Genomic DNA, 23,742 nt, shown 5'->3' on the forward strand with positions numbered 1-23,742 from the left:
CGCTCCATGTTGGAAGCTGTAGGCGCCGCGTGGCATGCTGGGGGTGCTAGGTACCGAAGGCAGATGCCGTCCCTTTGGACTCGCTTCGTCCATCGCCCCCACGAGTTTCGGTGGCCCTTCGCCCCACGCTATAAGAGCAGTCACTTCCGGAACTGCTGCCCTTCGCCTTTGCCGCGAAAACTGCCTGACGGGGGCTGGGAAGGGGGAGGGGGAAGGAGTCAACGGCGTCTTCCCCGTCGTCATTGGCTGAGCGCCTCGTGACGTCACTCTGAGGCGCCTCATGCGGCGCCGCGCACGGGTCCCAGAGGCTTCTGGGTAGCGGTTTACCCCCGCCCCTTGCGTCGGCGCCTTCCTTTTCCTCCCTGACGCCACCGAGGTCGCACGCGTGAGGCTTCTCCGCCGCCGCCGCAGACGCCGCCGCGTGAGTGTGGTGACCGGGCCCGGGGTGCCGGCTGGGGACGCGGAGTCCGTGGGGATGCGGGGTGGGCGGCGGGGTATTTCTGGGACGGAGGCCTACGGGCCGAGCCACGCGCGGCCTCGCCCGGCGGCCCCGGGATGGGCCGGCAGGAGGCCGCCGGGGTAACTCCGCCGTCACGTCCTCTCCGCCCGCCTCAGGATGCGCTACGTCGCCTCCTACCTGCTGGCTGCCCTAGGGGGCAACTCCTCCCCCAGCGCCAAGGACATCAAGAAGATCTTGGACAGCGTGGGTATCGAGGCGGACGACGACCGGCTCAACAAGGTAGCGGCCGCCGTTGCCCCGCAGCCGCCGTGGGGCCCCAGTGTCCCATACAGGCGATTCTTCGGCCTGATCCGGCCACATGCTGGAGGGTTCGGGGAGAGGCTCGTTTCAGTCTAGTTGGCGATTTCTTGGATAGAGAAGTAAGCCGGGCGGAGGTCGGGCGCGGTGGCTCACGCCTGTAGTCCCAGTACTTTGGGAGGACGAGGCAGGCGGATCACCTGAGGTCAGGGGTTCGAGACCAGCCTGGTAAACATGTCGAAACCCCATCCCTACTAAAAATACAAAAATTAGCCGGGCGTGGTGGTGGGTGCCTGTAGTCCCCCTACTTGGGAGGCTGAGGCAGGAGAATCGCTCGAACCCGGGAGATGGAGGTTGCACTGATCGTGCCACTGCACTCCAGTCTGGGCGGCAGAAGGAGACCCTGTCTCAAAAGGAAAAAAAAAAAAAAAAAGCAGTGTGGGTACGAGGCAAAATCGTGATTAACAAGCTTTGGAAGTTTAATACCAGTGAGCTGCGTAAGATTGCTTTTAAAAAAAAAAAAAGCAGTCCTGGTGCATGGCTCACCCAGCTTTGGGAGGCCATGGCGAGTGGATTATTGGAGCCTTGAAGTTCGAGACTAGTCTGGCAAACATTGCAAGACCCGGTCTCCACAAAAAAAAAAAAAAATAGTTGGAGGCAGTTGTGCACATCTGTAGTCTCAGCTACTCATGAGGCTGATGCGGGAGAATCATTTGAGCTTGAGAGGTCAAGGCTGCACTGAGTAGTGATTGTGCCACTGCAGTCTGACAGAACCAGGCCTCGTCTCTAAAATACAATAAAAAATTAGCCAGGCTTGGTTGCTCATGCCTGTAGTCCCAGACTGAGGTGGGAGAGTCGCTTGAGCCCGGGAGGTCAAGGCTGCAGTGAGATCCCACCACTGCACTCCAGCCTGAAGTCAAAGTCAATTTCATTGCCAGCTTATTTTGCCCGTGTTGAAGATACCTATGAGTAGTAAACATAAGTAGTGAGATGCCGTGTGTCCTTTTGTCAGTCCTAAGTCTAAGAAAGCTAGTGTCCACTTCTGTTTATATCACTTCCCAAGTGAGGCTGGTGGCTCCCTTTGGGCAGTGCAGGTCTGGAAACTTCAGGGCCTATTCCCATGTGGGGAACCCAGTCCTGTTGTGACTGGAAGGGAGAGGGCCAGGGATACAATCGTACATTCCTGATAACAGCCCTGTGATTGTCTGCTTCAGGTTATCAGTGAGCTGAATGGAAAAAACATTGAAGACGTCATTGCCCAGGGTGAGTTGATGTGGACGGGCTTTCGTTTGTTTTTATGGTCCATCCTAATCCCTGCGGGTCCATCTGTGGCCTGCCAGGTTTCGCTTGTGGACTAGAGCACCCTAGAAGCCTCACACGAGGAGTGAGCAGGGCTCCAGTGGGCTCACGTCATGGGCGCTTCTAGACACTCTCAGGAGCAGGGCAGCAGGGGGCACCCTGTGTTCTCAGCGGACGTTTAGCTGGCCCTGCCTCTTAAGCCTGACTGCTCCTAAACCTGAGGCCATTCCCCAGGATTTCTCTGAAGCTTGGTGTCTGGAGAACTGAGTTCACGTCAGCAGTCCTTACCACATGCTTTCTGTGAGGGGGTTGGGGGCAGGGACTGAGGGTGCCAGGGATGTCCACAGGCTCCTTGCCTCTTTGTTGGGCAGATGGTTTTTTGTTGGCGTCAGCTGAGCTGGTGGAACTTGTTTGGAAGTTGAGCTGTTGGGGCAGCTGTTCTTGTTTTCCATGCATGTGACCAGGACAGGGCCAGCTCAGCAAACGGGCCAAGCCATGAGCACAGCGTTGTGGCCAGAGATGTGGATACTGGGGCAGCGCACTCATTCCCTACCTAGTTATGAACATGTCTGTCCAGTGGACCTCTCAGGGTGGAGGTGGGGAAAGTGGGCAGGCAGGCAGTGTGGGCCTAATTCCTAGAAGGCAAGTCCCTGGATAGGAAAGGTGGGGAAAAGAAGTCCCCGTTGAGGAGTGGCTCAGGGAGGGAGTGTTCAGGAAGAACGGGAGACACTGGCATATGGTGGGTCCAGATATGTTGGGTGCCGTGTGCCATCTCTGGTGCCATCTAACTTACCTGTGGAACAGCCTCCCAGGCTGGGCAGCTGCTCAGGTCTCACCTCTCTGCTTTCTGTAGGTATTGGCAAGCTTGCCAGTGTACCTGCCGGTGGGGCTGTAGCTGTCTCTGCTGCCCCAGGTTCTGCAGCCCCTGCTGCTGGTTCTGCCCCTGCTGCAGGTAAGTGGTGGCCTGGTGAGTGGGCAAGGGGCTGGGGCTCAGACGGTGTTGCTGCAGTGGGGTCTTCATGGGGGGACTGGCCTGGCACTTGGGCAGTGCTCACCATACCTCTTCTCTGTTCCACAGCAGAGGAGAAGAAAGATGAGAAGAAGGAGGAGTCTGAAGAGTCAGACGATGACATGGGATTTGGCCTTTTTGATTAAATTCCTGCTCCCCTGCAAATAAAGCTTTTTTACACATCTCTCAAGTATTCCATGAGCACTTTGTCAAGGGTAGCTTCTGCCCAGGTTCTCATCCAAGAGGGCAGGTGTGGAGCTGAAGTGTGGGCAACATGGTATTGGGGAAGCGTTTCTGGTGCAAAATGAGCTTGAGGAGGGGAGTCTGGGCATCACAGCTGCCTGGGGTCCTTTCCTGTGGCCTTGAGCAGTATCCTAGCTCCTGAGTACACCCCAGAAGAATGTGAACGGGCTGGGCACAGTAGCTCGTGCCCATTATCCCAGCACTTTGGGAGGCCGAGGAGGGAAGATCACTTGAGGCCAGCAGTTTGGGATCAGCCTGGGCAAATAGCAAGACCCCATCTCTAAAAAACAACCTAACAAGGCGTGGTGTGCACCTGTAGTCCCAACTATGAGAAGTTGAGATGGAAGGATCACTTGCCCAGGAGGTTGAAGTTAATAGTGGGCCGTGATAGTGCCACTGCACTCCAGCCTGAGCAGCAGAAACCCTGTCTTGAAAAAAAAGGACAGCAGAGAAGCTGATTTCAAATGGAGTTTGGGTAATCAGGGCTCTGTCTTTGGGGTGGCTTGGTGCCTGGACTTGCAAGGACAGGATTGGTAGCCCCTGGGCTCTACAAGTGGATGCAGGAAGTGAGCCCAGCTTGGGGGTGGCAGACGCCCCTGGGTTTCCCTGCAGGGTTCATGGCTCCGCCATAATGCCCTGAGCAACTTGGGCAATCACAGCTCAGGCTTGTTTTTCTGCCGATCACAGCCCACCCCTGCCTTACTGGGCAGATGTGCTCAGGGCTTGTGGGAAGTGACCACAGGGCTCACTGAACTAGGTCCTTTGGGGATGGGCCTGCCCTCCCCCGACAGGCTCTGTCCTGGAATACAGGGCTAAGGACAGAGGCCATCACCCTCCCCTCCCAGCCTCTCTGCCCTCCTGGCCTTACTCCGTACTCAGTCTCCCAGGCCTCAGGGTCTTTGCCCGCCAACGTAGGCACCCAGAAGATGGTCTGCCACTCCCACCCTAGGCTTGAGGTCAGCAACCCACCAGCTGGCTTTGGTGTGGGGAGCACCTGCTGTGTGACCACCTTAGTTCTGGGAGGATAAATAGGAGGCTATAGCACAGAAGACAGTTGGGGTGGCTGGGGGAGGCCTCCCTCAGATGGGAAGGCAAGACCTGGAGGAAGGCAGAGTCCCTGGAGGGGAAGGATTGTGGATTGTTGGGGGAGCCAGGGAGCCACAGAAGGTACTGAGATGGAGGGGGACCCAAGATGCTTTTTATTTATTTTGTTTTTTTCTTTTTGAGATGGACTTTTGCTCTTGTTACCCAGGCTTGAGTGCAGTGGCACACTCTCCGCTCACTGCAACCTGCGCCTCTCTGGTTCAAGTGATTCTCCTGCCTCAGCCTCCTGAGTAGCTGGGATTACAGCTGCCTGCCACCAGTCCCAGCTAATTTTTTGTATTTTTAGAAAAGATGGGGTTTCACCATGTTGGCCAGGCTGGTCTGGAACTCCTGACCTCAGGTGATCCGCCCGCCTTGGCCTCCCAAAATGCTGGGATTACAGGCATGAGCCACTGCACCTAGCCTTTCTTTTTTCTTCCTTTTTTTTTGAGACAGTCTCACTCTGTCGCCCAGGCTGGAGTGCAGTGGCGCGATCTCGACTCACTGCAAGCTCCGCCTCCCGGGTTCATGCCACTCTCCTGCCTCAGCCTCCAGAGTAGCTGGGACTACAGGCGCCCGCTACCACGACCACCTAATTTTTTGTATTTTTTTTTTTTTTTTTTTTTTTAGTAGAGATGGGGTTTCACTGTGTTAGCCAGGATGGTCTCGATCTCCTGACTTCGTGATCTGCCCGCCTCGGCCTCCCAAAGTGCTGGGATTACAGGCGTGAGCCACCGCACCCGGCTACCTTATTATTATTTTTTTTTCCAGACGTGATCTCACTCTGTCGCCCAGGCTGGCGTGCAGTGGCATGATCTCGGCTCACTGCAACCTCCACCTCCCAGGTTCAAGTAATTCTTCCACCTCAACCTCCAGAGTAGCTGGGACTACAGGCGCCCACCACCACGCCCGGCTAATTTTTGTATTTTTAGTAGAGATGGGGTTTCACCCTGTTGGCCAGGCTGACCTCGAACTCCTGATCTGAGATGACCCACCCATCTCAGCCTCCCAAAGTGTTGGGATTACAGGCGTGAGCCACCATGTCCGGCCCAAAATGCTTTTAAAACATTCCAGCGGGGTGCGGTGGCCCACTGCTGTATTCCTAGCACTTTGGGAGGCCAAAGCAGGTGGATCACCTAAGGTCAGGGGTTCGAGACCAGCATGGCCAACCCACATCTCTATTAAAAATACAAAAATTAGGGCTGGGCGCAGTGGCTCACACCTGTAATCCCAGCACTTTGGGAGGCCAAGGTGGGCGGATCACAAGGTCAGGAGATCAAGACCATCCGGGCTAACACGGTGAAACCCTGTCTTTACTAAAAATACTAAAAAATTAGCCAGGCGTTGTGGCAAGCACTTGTAGACCCACCTACTTGGGAGGCTGAGGCAGGAGAATGGCGTGAACCCGGGAGGTGGAGCTTGCAGTGAGCTGAGATCCCACCACTGCATCCAGCCTGGGCGACAGAGCGAGACTCCATCTCAAAAAAAAACCCAAAAATTAGCAGGGCGTGGTGGTGGGCTCCTGTAATTCCAGCTGCTCAGGAGGCTGAGGCAGGAGAATCATTTGAACCAGCAGGTGGAGGTTTCAGTGAGCCGAGATTGCACCACTGCACTCCAGCCTGGGTAACACAAGCAAAACTCTGTCTCAAAAAAAAATAAAAAATTTCCCCACAGATTATGACATATTTTGCAGAGATATCATATTTTCTTGATCTGTTTTCCCATGGATGAACACTTAAGGTGACCCCATATTTTGGCTATCATTAATATGCTGCAATACATATGGGGGTGCAGTTGTCCCTGGGAAGGGTCATTTTATTTTATTTTTTTATTTGTTATTTATTTATTTGTTTATTTTTTGAGATGGAGTCTTGCTCTGTTGCCCAGGCTGGAGTGCAGTGGCGCGATCTCGGCTCACTGCAAGCTCCGCCTCCCGGGTTCCAACCATTCTCCTGCCTCAGCCTCCCAAGTAGCTGGGACTACAGGCACCCGCCACCACGCCCGGCTAATTTTTGTATTTTTTTTTTTAGTAGAGACGGGGTTTCACCGTGTTAGCCAGGATGGTCTCGATCTCCTGACTTCGTGATCTGCCCACCTCGGCCTCCCAAAGTGCTGGGATTTCAGGCGTTATTTATTTTTTGAGACAGAGTTTCGCTCTAGTCGCCCAGGCTGGAGTGCAGTGGCACAATCTCGGCTCACTGCAACCTCTGCATCCCAGGTTCAAGCAATTCTCATGCCTCAGCTTCTTGAGCAGCTGGAATTACAGGCACGCGCCTCCACACCTGGCTAATTTCTGTATTTTTAGTAGAGATGGGGTTTCATCATGTTGCCTAGGTTGGTCTCAAACTCCTGGCCTCAAATGATCCTCCTGCCTCGGCCTCTGAAACTGCTGGGATTACAGGCGTGAGCCACTGTGCCTGGCCTACATGTATATTTTGTTTTATTTTGTATTTTATCTTATATTTTGAGTCGGAGGCTCACTGTGTTGCCCAGGTTGGAGTGCAGTGGCAGGATCTTGGCTCATGGCAGCCTTGACCTCCCAGGCTCAAGTGATCTTCCCACCTCAGCCTCCAGAGTAGCTGGGACTACTGGTGTGCGCCATCAACACAGCTAATTTTTGTATCTTTTTGTAGAGATGGGGTTTCACCACGTTGGCCAGGCTGGTCTCAAACTCTTGGCTCAGGCAACCCACCCGCTTCGGCCTCCCAAAGTGCTGGGATCACAGGTGTGAGCCACCGCGCCCGACCTTAATAATATTTTTAAAAAGACCTTTCTGGATGCCCGTAAAAGCAGAGATTAGGGTGGGAGTAAAGCCAGGTGAGGAGTGGAGGAGGCCGGAACCTGGGTAGTAGGGGTGGGGCAGCAGATGGAGGAGGAAGCAAAGAGAAATGACCCCACCAGGGTACAGCTAAGGAGGGCAGGGAGCAGTGCTCACTACAACGGGGCAGGGTGAGGCGGGGGCTGGGGATGGCCCAGGCTCAGGGAGCAGTGCTCGCTACAAGGAGGCAGGGGTAAGGTTGGTGCTGGGGATGGCCCAGGCTCAGGGAAGGGGCCCACAGCAGGAGTGGACCTAGGCTTCAGGGTGCAGACCTCACAATTCCAGCCTTGGACCCTGAAGGGAGGGGGCCTGTGTTGCCTGGAGTTCACCATGATAGGGGGATGTCACACCACCTGGGTTTCTCATTGAGCTGCCCCTTGGAGCTTGTCCTGATGGTGGGGTGCTCCCAGCCCTTGCCAGGATTCTGGGAAGGACCGCCCAGTTCCTGGCTCCTGAGCCTCCCAGGGGCCTGGAGGGAGGAACATGTACCCAAAACAGCCTGACCCAGCTGTGGAAATGGGAGCAGAGGTCTCCCTTCACTGGGGCAGCACCATCCATCAAGGCGACAGTCCCTCAGATGGGGCTAAGGCCCGAACCCTGGCCTTTCCCTTGGAGCAGGTCGAGGGAAGGACCCTAAGTCCTTGGCTTCCCCATCAGCGGTTGCCCTGACGAGCCCCTGGACTTCCATCCCTACTTCACCGCACCCTGAACCATGCTGTCTCCAACAGCATCGCTGGAATCCAGTCACAGAGGGCTCCTGACACCTCAGGAGTGGACCTGGCCCCGCCCTCCATACCCTGGCCCTCCCTCCCCAGTCCCATGGTGCATTTGCTGCAGGGTACCTCCATCCAAAGCACGTGGGGGAAGAGGCCCCACATGCACAGAATAGGAGAGTCTTGTTTTGTTCTTGAGACAGGGTCTCACTCTGTCACCCAGGCTGATGTGCAGAGGCGCAATCATGGCTCACCCCCACCCAGACCAGACTCAGTCCATCCTCCAACCGCAGCCTCCTGAGTCGCTGAGACTATAGGTGCGTGCATCACACCTGGCTTAGTTTTTATTTGTTTATTTTACTTTTTATTTTAAAAATATTTTTATATTTTATTTTATTTATTTATTGTTTTTGAGATGGAGTCTTGCTCTGTCATCCAGGCTGGAGCACAGTGGTGTGATATCAGCTCACTGCAAGCTCCGCCTCCCAGGTTCACACCATTCTCCTGCCTCAGCCTCGCAAGTAGCTGGGACTACAGGTGCCTGCCACCACGCGCCCAGCTAATTTTTTTGTATTTTTAGTAGAGATGGGGTTTCACCGTATTAGCCAGGACGGTCTCAATCTCCTGATCTTGTGATCTGCCTGCCTTGGCCTCCCAAAGTGCTGGGATTACAGGCGTGAGCCACCGCACCCAGCATTTTTATTTTTTATTTATTATTATTTTTGAGACAGAGTTTCACTCTGTCGCCCAGGCTGGAGTGCAGTGCCGTGATCTGGGCTCACTGCAAGCTCCGCCTCCCGAGTTCACACCATTCTCCTGTCTCAGCCTCCCGAGTAGCTGGGATTACAGGCACCCACCACATGTGGCTATTTTTTTGTATTTTTAGTAGAGACAGGGTTTCACCGTGTTAGCCAGGATTGTCTCGATCTCCTGACCTCGTGAACCACTCACCTCAGCCTCCCAAAGTGCTGGGATTACAGGTGTGAGCCACTGTGCCTGGCCTGTTTTTAAATTTTTTGTAGGGATGGAATCAAGCTATGTTGCCTAGGCTGGTCTCAAACTTCTGGACTCATGCAATCCCCCCTCCTTGGCCTCCCAGAGTGCTGGGATTATAGGTGTGAGCCACTGCGCCCAGCCTAGAAGGAGTCGCTTTAAGTCAAGTATGGTCACGTCCTCCCTGCTTGACCCTCTCCCATGGCTGGGCTTCAGTTACTCTCTCCCCTCACTCCCCGACAATCTTCGCCTGTCCTGGTCGGCTGCCTGGGGGGCCTACAGCCCTGTTTGCTCATTTACCCTTCACAATTCAACTCAGCATCACTTCCCACAGGGAAGCCCTCCAGAACCCCTTAGGTGCCCCACACGTGGTTACCTACCTCCTCTCACTCATTTTTCTTTTTTCTTTTTTTTTTTTTTTTTTTTTTGAGAAGAAGTCGCGCTCTGTCACCTGGCCAGGCTGGAGTGCAGTGGCACAATCTCAGTTCACTGCAACCTCTGCCTCCCGGGTTCAAGCGACTCTCTTGCCTCAGCCTCCCGAGTAGCTAGGACTACATGCGTGCACTACCACACCTGGCAAATTTTTGTATTTTCAGTAGAGACAGGGTTTTGCCATGTTGGCCTGGCTGGTCTCAAACTCCTGACCTCAGGTGATCTGCCCTCCTCGGCCTCCCAAAGTGCTGGGATTACAGATCTGCCATCCTCGGCCTCCCAAAGTGCTGGGATTACAGGCATGGGCCACTGTGCCCGGCCTCTTTTTAGGACGGAGCCTCGCTCTGCCCCCCAGGTTGGAGTGCAGTGGTGCGATCTCAGCTCACTGCAACCTCCGCCTCCCAGGTTCAAGTGATTCTCCTGCCTCAGCCTCCCGAGTAGCTGGGATTACAGGCGTGTGCCACCCTGACCGGCTAATTTTTGTATTTTTGGTAGAGACAGCGTTTCACCAGCCAGGCGGTCTCAAACTCCCGACTTTCTGTGATCCGCCCGTCTTGGCCTCCCCAAGTGCTGGGATTACAGGTGTGAGCTTCCACGCCCGGCCTCCTCTCATTTTGAGCTTATGTAAATGCCTACCGGCCCCCAGTAGGGCTGGGGCAGGGTTGACTTTCCAGTGCTGTCTGGGATGGCTGGGAGCAAAGAGGCTGAGGACTGGGCAGCATCCCCCTAGATGGCCCCATCCTGTTCTGGCCCTGTTCTGGCTTCCCTAACTCAGCTTGGGTTGGGGGCAGCCCCAAGCCCCATCCCAGACCCTCTGCAGCTCTGGCAACAGCTAGGTCCAGAGATGACCTCAGCCTGGGGAGCCAGTGTTCCTGGGGAGACAGAATCTCATTGCCTCCCACCCCAACCTGAGAGAGCCTCTCGTTTGGGGGTGGGGTGAGGTTCAGGGAGGGATCTTGGATCTACTCCAAGCCCTGTTTGCTCCACTGACCAGGAGAAAAATGCGGAAAAGGGGTGAAAGGGTGACATCACCCAGGATTGCTCCACCTCTGGGGCAATTATCGGGGGCGGGGCGGCCCCAGTCAGACGCAGGCAGCCCCAAAGCCTGAACAGGCAGGGCCGGAGCCAGGTACAGACCCAGGTAAGAAGCCAAGGTCCGGAAGGGTCGCGGGCGCGGGGCAGGGCTGAGGACCCACGTCAGGTCGTGTGGGTCTGCGGAGCTGGGGTCCCCCACGAAGGGTTTGCGGGACTCGCATCCGGCCTGGCCTTGGATGTTTATGGGTCTGTATGTGGGTGAGCCAGTGGGTCCCGGGGCTCCCGAGGCCTGTGCGGCTTTCAGGTCTGGGGATGCTGCCGGTGCGCCTCTGTCCAGGGACCAGCTCCTCTGTCCCGGGTGGGTGTGGGAGGCGGACCCGGTGGGGAGGGGCGGTGGCTGCCCTGAAACCAGAGCTCCCTCTCGCGGGTACCCAGGTCTGTGTGAGGCTTCCGGCCCCCAGGCTTGGGCCTGCGCCCAGCCCACCCTACACCCCTAGGCGTGTGCCCCCAGCCGTGCCCAGCAGGGGCGGAGGGAGGGCAGAAGGTTTCTCCGGGCGGCAGCGGAGGGCGGGGCTCCAGCGCGGGGGGCCGGGTCAAGGACGGGGGCGGGGCCCGAGGGTACGGCCGTTCCCCGCGCGCCCCGATTGGTCTTCGTGTGCCGGCCCCGCCCCCGCCGTGAGTCCCACACTTAAAAGCGCCGCCTCCGCGCCGCCCGCGTAGCTTCTTCGCCTCCGCCAGCGGGGACCCCGAGCTAGAGCCGCAGCGGGACCCGCCTGGCCCCCGGCTCCAGCGAGCGAGCGGCGAGCAGGCGGCTCACAGAGGCCCGGCCGCCCACGGAACCCGGAGCCCGGCGGCCGCCGCCGCGATGTTTCCCCGCGAGAAGACGTGGAACATCTCGTTCGCGGGCTGCGGCTTCCTCGGCGTCTACTACGTCGGCGTGGCCTCCTGCCTCCGCGAGCACGCGCCCTTCCTGGTGGCCAACGCCACGCACATCTACGGCGCCTCGGCCGGGGCGCTCACGGCCACGGCGCTGGTCACCGGGGTCTGCCTGGGTGAGCGGGGCCGGGGGCGGCAGGCGGGGGGCTGGCGGGAAGGCCGTGCGGGGCCGGGGGATGGTCTCCGTGAGCGGAGGGGCCCCGCGGCGAGTCGGTGGGTACCGTGGGGAGGGTTCCGGTCCGCGCCTGGGGAACCCGGCGAGGATCCAATCCGGGTCGCTGGCCTGGGGGCGGGGCCTGGTTTGTTTTGCTCCGAGGGTGCCCGGGGCCCGCCTGTCGGGCGCAAAGGTTTGGGGGCGGGCAGGTGCAGCAAAAGCTGCTTAATTGGACAGAAAAAGTAACTCGTGGGCGGGACCGTGAGAATCCGAGGAGGGACCTAGGTCACCCCGTGGCCCTGGATATTACACCCGGTGCCAGCGGTCGGTCACAGTGTCCTGGGCCTCCGCAGTTGCAGGCTGCTATCAGGGGGCCTGGCATGGGGGTAGCCTCTTGAGAGGCGTCTGGGAACCGTGACCTGGTCCTTCCCAAGGGCCCGGAGGAGGAGCCCCGCTGAGGTCAGGGCTAGGCGCGAAGGGGCTCTCCTGCCCTCTCCTTGCACACGGTGCCCTGTGGCCTGGCTCCCCGCTGCGGCCCACCGCGTTTGCACACTTCATGGGTGAGGGTGCTTCTGGGCTCTGGTGCCTGGGTCAGGAGTGGATGGGTCTCTGTGTGCTGGGCTGGCCTCGGCTCGCACCATCGGCTGCCATGAGGGAGTGATGTTTACAGCACACGACTTCAGGAGCCTGTGAGGACACCCAAGATGACAGGGGCACCCTGCTCAGCAGGAGCCTGTCCGGGGCTCACCCCTGCCCTCTTCCTCTGAACTTTGTCCTGGGAGGGAGGGGGCTGGACCACAGAAGTGAACCCCTCAGGTCCCAATAACTAGAGCTATTATTGGGAACAGCCCCCTCCAGCCCCCTCCCTCTCATGGAGGCCTTCAGACAAGCGCCTCAGTCCGCCCCCTGGCTTCAAGATACATCAAGGTCCCTGCTACCCGAGCCAAGAACACTTCTCCCACAGTGCTTCCCCACCCTGCTCCCAACAAGACTCCTTCTCACGGGTGGTCTTGCACAGCTGGAGCCCATAGTGCAGCAGGTGCTGGCTGAGGAGCCCCTGGCTCCACGCTGCCCCACTCCTGACCAGGGTGATGCACTGGAGGAGGGCTTGGACCTCAGCTCCTCCCCCAGTGCTCCCGACCACTTCCAGGGACTATCCCCAAGCTGGCCAGCACTCCTGGGCCCCAAGGGGAGTGTTTGGGGTGCTCCTCTTGGCTGCAGTGGGACACAGGTGTGCCTTCCTAGGAACTGGGCCCTGACTACTTCCAGCCCAACACCCCCGGGCCTGTGAACTGTGACCTGTGTGCCGGGATGGGTTTTGTGGGTCTGCCCCATCCCCCCACTGCTGGATCTGGCCAAGTGGGTGAAGGCTAAGGCCGGTCAGAGTTGAGTTTCTGCCTTGTCCCCTCTCCTGGGCTAGATGTCACACCAGGCCCAGTGACTCATAGGGCAGGCAGTTGGGAAATACCAGGCAGAGGGCAGGTCCTGGTCTCAGCTGGCCAGCCTCTGCTGTCTGCCATCCCAGGGGAGGTGGCCAAAGTCCCAACTGTGAGCCAGGCCCCGCATTCACTGGGCCTCCTCCAGGGTCTGTATGCCATGGAACCCTGGACATGGGGCTATGAAGGAAGGTGGGTGTTGCTAAGCCCAGGAGCACGGGCCCCTAACCTTGGCCCTGTGCCCCAGGTGAGGCTGGTGCCAAGTTCATTGAGGTATCTAAAGAGGCCCGGAAGCGGTTCCTGGGCCCCCTGCACCCCTCCTTCAACCTGGTAAAGATCATCCGCAGTTTCCTGCTGAAGGTCCTGCCTGCTGATAGCCATGAGCATGCCAGTGGGCGCCTGGGCATCTCCCTGACCCGCGTGTCAGACGGCGAGAATGTCATTATATCCCACTTCAACTCCAAGGACGAGCTCATCCAGGTGGGGCCTGGTGGAGCCATGCTGGGCGGCGGTGGGGGGGCAGTGGGAACCTCAAGGCCTCTGCTCATTCTCTCCCACTCTGTCCCTGCCCTGAAGGCCAATGTCTGCAGCGGTTTCATCCCCGTGTACTGTGGGCTCATCCCTCCCTCCCTCCAGGGGGTGGTGAGTATTCCTAGCCCTGGACACCTTCTATGGGGTGGGCCGTGGGATGAGGGACAGAGGAGGAGGCCGCCTAGAGCCATCCTTCAGGCCCTTGCTCTGCCACCGCCTGTTACCCCACTTCCCCTGTGTTACTCAAGAAACAGCTGTGGCGACGCACGCTTCCTGCCCCCCATCCCTTCCTCCGTCCCTGCCCTCCCCCGTCTACCATCTGCTCAGTGCCCAGGCTGGCCCACAGCCAGTGCCCAGTGGGTAAAACGCTCAAATGAAATAGCCACTGAATGGGGCCCTTGGTGGCCGGGTGGGGTGGCTGGGGTGGGTGGCCAGTGCAGCCACAGGCCCTCACATACGGTCCTGTCTGTGTGTCCCGTGGAAGCGCTACGTGGATGGTGGCATTTCAGACAACCTGCCACTCTATGAGCTTAAGAACACCATCACAGTGTCCCCCTTCTCGGGCGAGAGTGACATCTGTCCGCAGGACAGCTCCACCAACATCCACGAGCTGCGGGTCACCAACACCAGCATCCAGTTCAACCTGCGCAACCTCTACCGCCTCTCCAAGGCCCTCTTCCCGCCAGAGCCCCTGGTGAGCTCTGCTCCGGGGACTGTGGCCTTCCCAGCCACTCCTCACTGGGCACCAAGGGAGAACACTGATCCTTTGACTTCTGAGTGCCCAGGGTAGGGTGGTGGGAGCCTCTTCTGAGGGCTGGGGAAAGCGCACAACCTCTCTAGGGGCAGATGGCCCATCCAACCTCTCTGTCTAGCTGCTCTGTCCAGGCTCCCTGTCCAGTCTCTCTCTCTTTTTTTTTTTTTTTTTTTTTTTGTTTGAGACGGAGTCTCGCTCTGTTGCCAAGGCTGGAGTGCAGTGGCAGGATCTCAGCTCACTGCAACCTCTGCCTCCCAGGTTCAAGCTATTCTCCTGCCTCAGCCTCCCCAGTAGCTGGGATTACAGGCGCCTGCCACCACGCCTGGCTACTTTTTGTATTTTTAGTAAAGAAATAGGGTTTCACCATGTTGGCCAGGCTGGCCTCAAACTATTTTATTTTTTTATTTTTTATTTTGAGATGAAGTCTCACACTGTCGCCCAGGCTGGAGTGCAGTGGCTGGATCTCCTCTCACTGCAAGCTCCACCTCCCAGGTTCCTGCCATTCTCCTGCCTCAGCCTCCCGAGTAGCTGGGACTACAGGTGCCCGCCACCACGCCTGGCTAATTTTTTGTATTTTTAGTAGAGACGGGGTTTCACCGTGTTAGCCAGGATGGTCTTGATCTCCTGACCTCGTCATCCGCCTGCCTCAGCCTCCCAAAGTGCTGGGGTTACAGGCGTAAGCCACTGCACCCGGCTTTCTGTCCAACCTCCCTGTCCAGCTTTGATCTTGTTCTGGATCTAGGATAGGTTTTGGGGTTGGGAGCTGCGGGTGGTGAAGGGAGGTGGCTGTTGGGGGCGCCAGGGATTCCAGGGGCAGAACGGGCATCCCTGGCTCCCTCCGCTCCATTTAACCCTCCTCACTGCAGGTGCTGCGAGAGATGTGCAAGCAGGGATACCGGGATGGCCTGCGCTTTCTGCAGCGGAACGGTGCGCGGACTCGGGCGGGAGAGGGCGGGGTGGGCTCGGCTCTGCTGCCCCAGCTTCCTGCGGCGGAACGGTGCGCGGACCCGGGCCCGGGCGGGAGAGGGAGGGGTGGGCTTGGCTCTGCTACCCCCTGCGGGCCGCGGCCGCGCTGATGAACTGAGAATCCCTTCTCTCCCCAACCCCAGGCCTCCTGAACCGGCCCAACCCCTTGCTGGCGTTGCCCCCCGCCCGCCCCCACGGCCCAGAGGACAAGGACCAGGCAGTGGAGAGCGCCCAAGCGGAGGATTACTCGCAGCTGCCCGGAGAAGATCACATCCTGGAGCACCTGCCCGCCCGGCTCAATGAGGGTGCGCACCTGGGGGACGGGAGGGGAGGAGGGGAGGCAGGAGGGGAAGAGAGAGAGGAGAGGACGGTGAGCAGGGGAGGGAAGCCGAGCGGGTCCTGGGCTCCCCTGCCTCCACGGGCCGCCGACCTCCCGCCCACCCGCAGCCCTGCTGGAGGCCTGCGTGGAGCCCACGGATCTGCTGACCACCCTCTCCAACATGCTGCCTGTGCGTCTGGCCACGGCCATGATGGTGCCCTACACGCTGCCGCTGGAGAGCGCTCTGTCCTTCACCATCCGGTGTGAGGGCTGGGGGGTCGGGAGAGGGGCCCAGGGGACGGACTTTGGGATCATCCGCGAGTGATGGTTACCAGGGAAGGTGGGGTGGGGTGAGCAGTGCCAAGTCAGGGCACAGACAGGGCCCGGCGGGTGGGCATTTGGGTCTGGCCAAGTCCCTGAACGCGCCGCTCGCCCTGTCCCCAGCTTGCTGGAGTGGCTGCCCGACGTTCCCGAGGACATCCGGTGGATGAAGGAGCAGACGGGCAGCATCTGCCAGTACCTGGTGATGCGCGCCAAGAGGAAGCTGGGCAGGCACCTGCCCTCCAGGTGAGCCGCCGACCGCACGTCCACCTGGGGCCCGCGGTGCTAGCGCCGGGAGCTGAAGCCCTCCCTGCCGCATCCCTGCCCCGCAGGCTGCCGGAGCAGGTGGAGCTGCGCCGCGTCCAGTCGCTGCCGTCCGTGCCGCTGTCCTGCGCCGCCTACAGAGAGGCACTGCCCGGCTGGATGCGCAACAACTTCTCGCTGGGGGACGCGCTGGCCAAGTGGGAGGAGTGCCAGCGCCAGCTGCTGCTCGGCCTCTTCTGCACCAACGTGGCCTTCCCGCCCGAAGCTCTGCGCATGCGCGCACCCGCCGACCCAGCGTCCCCGCAGCACCCGCCCGGCCTGCCCCCTTGCTGAGCACCCCTGCTCCCGAGGCCCGGCCCGTGATCAGGGCCCTGGGGCTGTGAGACCCCGACCCTCTCGAGGAACCCTGCCTGAGACGCCTCCATTACCACTGCGCAGTGAGATGAGGGGACTCACAGTTGCCAAGAGGGGTCTTTGCCGTGGGTCCCCTCGCCAGCCACTCACCAGCTGCACTGAGAGGGGAGGTTTCCACACCCCTCCCCTGGGCCGCTGAGGCCCCGCGCACCTGTGCCTTAATCTTCCCTCCCCTGTGCTGCCCGAGCACCTCCCCCGCCCCTTTACTCCTGAGAACTTTGCAGCTGCCCTTCCCTCCCCATTTTTCATGCCCTGCTGAAATATGTGTGTGAAGAATTATTTATTTTCGCCAAAGCACATGTAATAAATGCTGCAGCCCAGCCTCTGCCCACTTTGTGTGTATGTGACCGCCTGCTTACTTGCAGTGAGAGCCTGGTGGCCAGGGTCTGGCCCTACCTTGGCTGACCAGCCTCTCCACAGCTGCAGGCCAGGTCTCCCAGCGTCGCACTCCTGGGCCTGGCATTTGGAACCTGCCAGGCTGGCCTGGGAACACCCCCCTACAGGCACATATGAACGTGCTGCATTCCTGCCGACCACCCTGTCTAGGATGCATCCACACACCCCCCAATTTTGCCCAGCAGCCTCCTGGCTGACCCTTGGCCACAGCCTTCTGAGGGCCAGTGGAAATATTTGGGACCAAGATTCTTGGTAAATAAAAACGAAAATGTTTGCAAAAGGTGTCGCCTGCCCCTCCCCTCACACAGTGACACAGCGGGGTGTGTGACTGTTTTTGGGCTTGGACAGCTGTGGGGGCTGAGGTTCCTGAAACCGAGCACAGGGGACCTGGGAAAGCTGGGCCCCTGCTCCACTTGGGCGTTTGGCCCAAAGTTCTCTGTCCCCCCACCCTCACAAGCCTCTCTGGCCTGGTGCACATACCTTCTTGTTCCCCTGCCCAGCCTCCTGCCAGTACACAGGGCAGGGCTGGGCTATGGAGGCAGGTGAGGTCCTAGCTGAAGGGGACTCAGCCCTGTGCTGGGGAAGTGGTTTCCTGAGGGCATCCTCTTCATGGCAGGGAGGCCATGAGGGGAGAAGGCCAGCCCTCCTTGGCAACCAAAAAGGCCCCATGGCCTGAGGGTGCTGGAGCCAGCCCCCACCTGCTCCTCCCAGAAGGCGTGGGGTGGCTGTGGTGGCAGCCCCCTGCCAACAATAACGGTTGGTTCTGGGATCTGGGACTGGGCGAGCCGGCCAGGCAGGTCCCTGGTGTGCCTGTGCCAGAGGCCACCCCCCTTGGTCTCAAGGTCCTGTCCTATAAGCCCAGCCTTTTGTGGTTCAGCTGGGTCGCAGGCTGGATCCCAGGCCCCTTCCTTGAAAGCAGAGGCCTTGTACCCCCCAGGGTTGCCGGGCGGGACAGTGATTCCAGCCCTTCAGGTGGGTGCAGGGGCCCGGCTGGGGCTGGGGCTGGGGAGGGCTCCTCGGTCTGGGGTGGAATTTTCTCCCCCCGCAGGAGGGTTTCACTCGGGCCTCAAGCAGCTCCTCCTTCCAGTCCTCCCCCAAGGGGAGCCCCAGTCAGGGCTGGGCCCCAGAAGGAGAGCCAGGAGGGGCTGCTGAGGTGGGACCTGCCTGAGTCCCCAGCTCGTTCACCCGTACATATACACTGAATACTGCTAAGTTAAACATTTTCTAGCATTACACGTTCATTGTTTTGTTTTGAGATGGAGTTTCGTTCTTGTCGCCCAGTGCAATGGCACAATCTCGGCTCACTGCAAACTCTGCCTCCCGAGTTCAAGTGATTCTCCTGGCTCAGCCTCCCAAAGTGCTGGGATTACAGGCGCCCACCACCACACCTGGCTAATTTTTTGTATTTTTAGTAGAGACGGGGTTTCGCCATGTTGGGCAGGCTGGTCTCGAACTCCTGACCTCAGGTGATCTGCCCCTGTCTCAGCCCCCCAAAGTGCTGGGATTACAGGCGCCCGGCCTACATGTTTATTGTTTAAAAACCGGGAAAGTATAGAGAAGAAAGTAAAGGCTCCCCACCCCTAGAGATAACCGCTGAAAGTATTTGGTCTGTTTCCTGCCCGGCTTTTTCCTACGCACACTTTTTGGCGCCTTAAGTCGGGCTCCCCCCGGACAGGAGGGGCCCCTCCCAGGCGCTGGTGTCTGCGCCCGCCCCCCGCAGCCTTGTCCCTGCTCCGGGGGGTCCCTGGGTCTCCGGGACATATCGTTGCTTCACTGCTCGCTCGAGCCTCCAGGGATCGGGCCGCCGGGGCAGCGCAGAGAGGCGGGGACAGGCGACAGCGGCGCAGAGTGGCTCCTCCCGGGGCCGGCCCAAGCGGGGGTCTCGGTGCCTGCGAAGCGGCAGGGGTCGCTCCGGGCCCGGTGCCCCCTACGCCCCGTCCGGGTCCCAGCTGGGGCGGGGCGCGCCCAGCGTTTCCGGGAGGAGCGGCCCGGGCGCGCGGCAGGTGCGGCGGCGCAACTCGCAGGTAGGCGACCGCTGGTCCCGCCGCTGAGGCCCCTCCACTGCCGCCCGCCCGGCACCCGCCGCCGGCACCCCCTCCGGGCCGCCGTGGCCCGCGCCAAACCTGAGCGTCTCGGTCGGGAACTCCGGTTACCCCCTCGGGGCGCAAGGCGGCAGGGGTAAGGGCGGGGTTGTCCCCCAGAGTTTCGGGGAGCACAGGAGGCTGGCCGCCCCACCCCACCAGCCCATCCTCCCACCTCCCTGGGGCCCTGCTGCCGCGCGGCTTCCGGCTGGGGTGGACCTCAGGTCTAGCCGGCAAGCCGGAGGGCGGGCGAGACAACAACGTGGCCTGGAGGCAATGGCCCTGGCCTCTCGTGTCCCCTTCTCTCACCTGCCCAGACTTGCCCTCTTTGGAGGTCGCCCGGGCTAAGGAACATGGAAGGACGCTGGGTGGAGAGTGAGGGGAGAGGATCCCAGCTCCCCGGTGGGGGAAGGCGGGTGTTGGTGGGGAGCAGCTTTGGGAAATCCGGGATCAGGACATTGTGTGAAGGACAGGTGGCTCTGGTTAGGGGGCGGGGCGTCCCTGCAAGGAGGTGGGAAGGGAGGCCCCAGGGAGTTCTGAAACGGGGAAGGGCCTTAGTGTTGTGGGGCAGGGGTGTTAGGTCTCGAATCTGAAAGTGTTCCTGAGTGGGGCGTCAGAGGCGCAGGGCTCCGCAGGCTGGGACCTTGCCCCTGCACTCTGTGGGCTCAGTTGTGGGGAGGGAGGGGGCGGTGGGCAGGAGGGAGAAGTTTGCCCTGCCTGCCAGCTGTCATGAGGCTGGGCCACACAGGCCCAGGCCAGGGGCTAAGGACTTCGTCAGGACTGGCTGAGCCCTCACTTGGGATCAGATCTCCAGTTGCAGAGTGTGAGGGGCTCCTCCCTCACTGACCCCAAGCCTGCTCCTCTCAGCTTTCAGGACCTCACCTTCCTTATCACCAGGTCTTCTCCACTGGCCCCTGAGATTGCCATAATCTCCAGCTCCTCCTCTCCTGAAGTTGGCAGCCCCTCCTGGGTTCTAGCCTCCTGAGATGCCAGACCCACTGGGGCAGTACCCACAGGCCCTGAGCCTACATCAACCACCCCAGTGACACCCCAAGCCTGCAGCATTTTCCACCCCCAGCCCCCTGGTCCCACCTTGCCTTCCGCCCACCTTCCCACCTGCTGCAGGGAGGGCCCTCAGCTGAGCCTTCAGACACACTTGCACCCCATCCGCTCCCCTCCTGAACTTCTTCTGACCCTCCCTTGGCTTCACAGCACCTGAAGGCCAGGCTGAGGCCCCCTGCTCTCATGGCCAGCCCTGGAAAGCCTGGGGCTGATGAGGCCCAGGAGGAGGAGGGGGAACTCGAGGGGGGCTCTGCAGGGCCTCGGGCTGCAATACTGGAGCAGGCTGAGGAGCTGTTTCTGCTGTGTGACAAGGAGGCTAAGGGCTTCATCACCAAGCACGACCTGCAGGTGAGTCCCCCGCCCCAAGAGACTGCTTTGGCCCTGGGTTGACCGCAGCGGCTCATCTCTGCTCTCCTTCCCCGACCAGGGTCTCCAGAGCGACCTGCCCCTCACGCCAGAGCAGCTGGAGGCTGTGTTTGAAAGTCTGGACCAGGCTCACACTGGCTTCCTCACCGCCAGGGAGTTCTGCCTGGGCCTGGGTGAGCCTGTGGCCTGCCTATCCCCCACTGCCCAGAGCTGGAGGCCTGATCAGGAGGCCTGGCACTTGTGGCGCCCTGAGGGCTGCCGGTGCCTCTCGTCCTCCTCCCTCCAGGGCCCGTGCTTTGTCTGCACGCACTTGCGCCTGGGGGCTCCTAGCTGCGGTGGAGTGTGTGGAGCTGACCTTCCTGGCCCCCAGCTCCTCTCCTGTGCTAAGCTCCGGTAGGGCTGGGAGCCGGCCTGTCACCTCTTGTTTCCAGGCCAATAGGACCAGAATAAGGAAGAAAAACAGGAAACTGGGCCCTGAGAGAGGGCAGGATACTCGTTGGGAGGGTGAACGGGGACACAGCCACGGTGGCGACCCACAGCCCTGGTAATCGCTCGCTCCATGCCCGCAGGGATGTTTGTGGGGGTGGCGTCAGCCCAGGGAGCGAACCCCTGCAGGACTCCCGAGGAGACCTTTGAGTCGGGCGGGCTCGACGTGCAGGGCACGGCGGGCTCTCTGGATGAGGAGGAGGAAGAGGAGGAGCGATTCCACACTGTGCTGGAGCAGCTGGGGGTGGCTCCGGTCCTGGGCGAGTGAGTCGGCGCTGGCCCCGCTCCCACTGCCCCGTCTGCTGTTTCTCTGCCTGCATGCTGTCTGCCCTTGTCACCCGAGTGCTGGTTCTGCACAGGGTCTCTAGGCCGGATCAGGCCCAGCCTAGCGTCAGCTGCGATTCCCTGGGAGGGACCCGGCATGATTTCCCGCAGAATTTGCATTTCATGAGGCAGCAGCCAGGGCTGCAGGGAGGAGGGGCAGCGCCGGGCGCGGGGCCACATACCGGCACTGCCCAGGGTACACACACCTCACCGACCACGCACGCCGGGCAGGGGCGAAAGCGCTCACGGGAGGGATGCCCTGCACGCAGCAAGTGCTCCTGTCCTGCCCAGGGGCGAAGAAGTCTCCTAAGGGTTTGCTGTTGGCGGAGGGAAGCCTGCTTCCCGCTTCTGCCAGCTCCAGCCTCAGTTCCCGCCCGCCCTCCAGGCAGCGGGCTGTGAGGACGCTCTGGGCCAGGCTGCAGCGCGAGCGCCCCGAGCTGCTGAGCTTTTTCGAGGATGTTCTGATACGCGCGTCGGCCTGCCTGGAGGAGGCGGCCCGGGAGCGCGACGGCCTGGAGCAGGCGCTGCGGAGGTGAGGGCCGGGGTGGGGTCTGGGGGCCAATGGAGGGCCTCAGGGCAGCAGCAGAGGCGGTGCCAGGGGGCTGTAGCGCTGGCAAGTTCTCATCCGGGGTCGCCCGGTCCCCCGAAGGCGCGAGAGCGAGCACGAGAGGGAGGTGCGCGCTCTGTACGAGGAGACGGAGCAGCTTCGGGAGCAGAGCCGGCGCCCGCCGAGTCAGGTGGGCCTCGGGCTCCGCCCCTCCCGCCAGGCCCAATCCCACCTCGCTGGCCTCCCTGGCTCCGCCTTCTCTGAATTAATCCCTCCCCGACGGCCCCACCTCCGCGGGTCCAGGCTGCCCTCAGCCCGAGGAGATCCCACTGGGCCTCACGTATCACTCCCGTCCGGTCTTCTCCACCCGACCCCGCTCCGCCCTGGCCCACTCCCAGCCCCTGGCCCTCCGTGTACCTCTTTTGCATGGCCGAGTGGCCGGCGGAGGCTCAGTGGTCCTCCGTGCGTCCCAGAACTTCGCCCGCGGGGAGCGGAGAAGCCGTCTGGAGCTGGAGCTGCAGAGCCGCGAGCAGGACCTGGAACGCGCGTGCCTGCGGCAGCGGGAGGTGAGCACCCGGCCCCTGCCCTGTCCCCACGGTCACCCGTGCACTCTCCCCCTGTGCCTTAGCGTCCCCGGGTTGTCGGGAGCCTGGGGCACGCGCAGCACCCCGGGGAAGAGGGGGCGTTCCTCGCCGGTCTCCATCCTTCCACCCTCCAGTTAGAGCAGCAGCTGCACGCCCAGGCTGCGGAGCACCTGGAGGCACAGGCCCAGAACTCCCAGCTGTGGCGGGCGCACGAGGCGCTGCGAACGCAGCTGGAGGGGGCGCAGGAGCAGATCCGCAGGCTGGAGAGCGAAGCACGAGGCCGCCAGGAGCAAACCCAACGGTGCCGTGGGACGGGGCTGGGCGGGCCCCGGTGCGTGTCCCGGGGGCGGGGCCGACGGGCGCTCAGGTCTGGGCCACTTTCATCCCCATCTCAAGTCCCGGGCCCGCCCCGTGGGAGGGAGGATCTTCTAGGGGGTCCTGGGGCTCCCCAAGGAGCCTTCCTGCAGCCGGGTCACCACCTCCCATCCACAGAGACGTGGTCGCCGTCTCCAGGAACATGCAGAAAGAGAAAGTCAGCCTGCTACGGCAACTGGAGCTGCTCAGGTACGGTCAGGCTGAGGCCCGAGAGGGAATGGGCTCAGCGGAGCTTGGGGGCTCCCAGCTCCCCAACATTCTTGGCTGTCGCTCTACTCCATTGGAAGTCCTTCCTTACGCCTGCCTTTCACCCCTCACGCTGCAGCCTCAGCCAGACACCTCTCTTCCCTCTGAGGGGAGTCGGAGCTCGCCTCCCCCCACCTTGAGCTCCCTCAGACCCTCTCAGTGTCGGACTCCTCCTTTCCTAGGGAGCTGAATACACGGCTGCGGGATGACAGGGACACCTGCGAGGCCAGGCGGGCGGGCAGCAGCTGCAGGAAGGCTCTGACAACAGCCCGCCTGCCTGGGCCCACCTGCTGCTGCTGCTGTTGCTGGGCTCGGCCCCCCAGACGCGGCTCTGGCCACCTTCCCAGTGCCCGGTGACCAGCCCCGAGTGACTCACGGACCATGAGCTAGAAGCTGCCCTTGCAGGAGGCTTGTCATGGGTCGGGGGTGCCCACTCAGGATGCAGGCTCTCCCCAGGGGGCCCCAGGCTCGCCTGACTGAAGACATGAAGGACCTAGCCTAGGAGTGGTCAGGGTCCCGGGAGTGGCCAGGGTCCCGTGTGTGCCCTCTGCCAGTCTTCGCTCTGTCCCCGTTCAATCAACCCCATCTCAGTTCAGCAGAAAACCCCCTCGTCAAATAAAACCCACTGACTGCACTGCGTCCTCCTGGGCCTTCCGTGTGTCTGGGAGCCACAGCCTGTGTGTGCCACATGGATGAGGTGGGCACCCGTGCACGCGTGCTGTGTGGGTGAATACAGGGAGCGCGGGCCTGTGGCGATGGGGCTGAGGTCCTGCGTGTCCTCTTGTGTCCCTGGTCATG

At 60.8% G+C, this 23,742-nt stretch overlaps 3 protein-coding genes and 1 non-coding gene across 9 annotated transcripts; all 4 read left to right on the plus strand.

Moving 5' to 3' along the window:
* Window positions 1–218: 218 nt before the first annotated feature.
* Window positions 219–3,250, plus strand: RPLP2 (ribosomal protein lateral stalk subunit P2). The gene is made up of 5 exons (XM_003805074.7): window positions 219–421; window positions 616–739; window positions 1,972–2,020; window positions 2,910–3,008; window positions 3,135–3,250. The coding sequence occupies exons 2-5, from the start codon at window positions 617–619 to the stop codon at window positions 3,209–3,211; spliced, it is 348 nt and encodes a 115-aa protein (XP_003805122.1). The 5' UTR covers window positions 219–421; window position 616; the 3' UTR covers window positions 3,212–3,250.
* Window positions 2,056–2,189, plus strand: LOC112441288 (small nucleolar RNA SNORA52). Its single transcript, XR_003029225.1, has one exon. It is a non-coding gene; the product is annotated as a small nucleolar RNA SNORA52 (small nucleolar RNA).
* Window positions 3,251–10,329: 7,079 nt separating the features above from the next.
* On the plus strand, window positions 10,330–16,797 carry PNPLA2 (patatin like phospholipase domain containing 2). The gene is made up of 10 exons (XM_034931870.3): window positions 10,330–10,488; window positions 11,103–11,434; window positions 13,156–13,388; window positions 13,485–13,550; window positions 13,924–14,133; window positions 15,060–15,120; window positions 15,303–15,464; window positions 15,607–15,739; window positions 15,923–16,045; window positions 16,132–16,797. The coding sequence occupies exons 2-10, from the start codon at window positions 11,248–11,250 to the stop codon at window positions 16,394–16,396; spliced, it is 1,440 nt and encodes a 479-aa protein (XP_034787761.1). The 5' UTR covers window positions 10,330–10,488; window positions 11,103–11,247; the 3' UTR covers window positions 16,397–16,797.
* A 1,973-nt stretch (window positions 16,798–18,770) lies between these two features.
* Window positions 18,771–23,578, plus strand: CRACR2B (calcium release activated channel regulator 2B). 6 transcript variants are annotated; one of them, XM_034931875.3, is made up of 9 exons: window positions 18,771–18,897; window positions 20,167–20,364; window positions 20,444–20,555; window positions 20,952–21,132; window positions 21,578–21,724; window positions 21,842–21,929; window positions 22,213–22,305; window positions 22,458–22,887; window positions 23,127–23,578. In XM_034931875.3, exons 2-9 carry the CDS (start codon window positions 20,200–20,202, stop codon window positions 23,132–23,134), a joined length of 1,224 nt encoding a protein of 407 aa, XP_034787766.1. In that variant the 5' UTR covers window positions 18,771–18,897; window positions 20,167–20,199; the 3' UTR covers window positions 23,135–23,578. The 6 variants fall into 6 exon arrangements, with proteins under 6 accessions (XP_034787766.1, XP_034787765.1, XP_008965339.1 ...); XM_034931874.3 differs by lacking the exon at window positions 18,771–18,897 and adding an exon at window positions 18,930–19,051; XM_008967091.4 differs by lacking the exon at window positions 18,771–18,897 and having other exon boundaries at window positions 18,966–20,364; window positions 22,458–22,624; window positions 22,816–22,887.
* The last annotated feature ends 164 nt before the right edge of the window (window positions 23,579–23,742 follow it).

This window comes from Pan paniscus, chromosome 9, assembly GCF_029289425.2.
Source record: "Pan paniscus chromosome 9, NHGRI_mPanPan1-v2.0_pri, whole genome shotgun sequence".
Taxonomy (NCBI): domain Eukaryota; kingdom Metazoa; phylum Chordata; class Mammalia; order Primates; family Hominidae; genus Pan; species Pan paniscus.

Excerpts from the sequence above, each read along its gene's own strand:
- CRACR2B (XM_055093942.2), top strand. The coding sequence starts at position 20,942 with ATGCCCGCAGGGATGTTTGTGGGGGTGGCGTCAGCCCAGGGAGCGAAC. Across the intron at positions 21,133-21,577 it reads GTGGCTCCGGTCCTGGGCGA|GCAGCGGGCTGTGAGGACGC; the intron begins GTGAGTCGGCGC and ends CCCGCCCTCCAG. Across the intron at positions 22,888-23,126 it reads CGGCAACTGGAGCTGCTCAG|GGAGCTGAATACACGGCTGC; the intron begins GTACGGTCAGGC and ends CTCCTTTCCTAG.
- PNPLA2 (XM_034931870.3), top strand. The coding sequence starts at position 11,248 with ATGTTTCCCCGCGAGAAGACGTGGAACATCTCGTTCGCGGGCTGCGGC. Across the intron at positions 13,551-13,923 it reads CTCCCTCCCTCCAGGGGGTG|CGCTACGTGGATGGTGGCAT; the intron begins GTGAGTATTCCT and ends GTCCCGTGGAAG. Across the intron at positions 16,046-16,131 it reads GGCAGGCACCTGCCCTCCAG|GCTGCCGGAGCAGGTGGAGC; the intron begins GTGAGCCGCCGA and ends CCTGCCCCGCAG.
- RPLP2 (XM_003805074.7), top strand. The coding sequence starts at position 617 with ATGCGCTACGTCGCCTCCTACCTGCTGGCTGCCCTAGGGGGCAACTCC. Across the intron at positions 2,021-2,909 it reads TGAAGACGTCATTGCCCAGG|GTATTGGCAAGCTTGCCAGT; the intron begins GTGAGTTGATGT and ends TGCTTTCTGTAG. Across the intron at positions 3,009-3,134 it reads TGGTTCTGCCCCTGCTGCAG|CAGAGGAGAAGAAAGATGAG; the intron begins GTAAGTGGTGGC and ends TCTGTTCCACAG.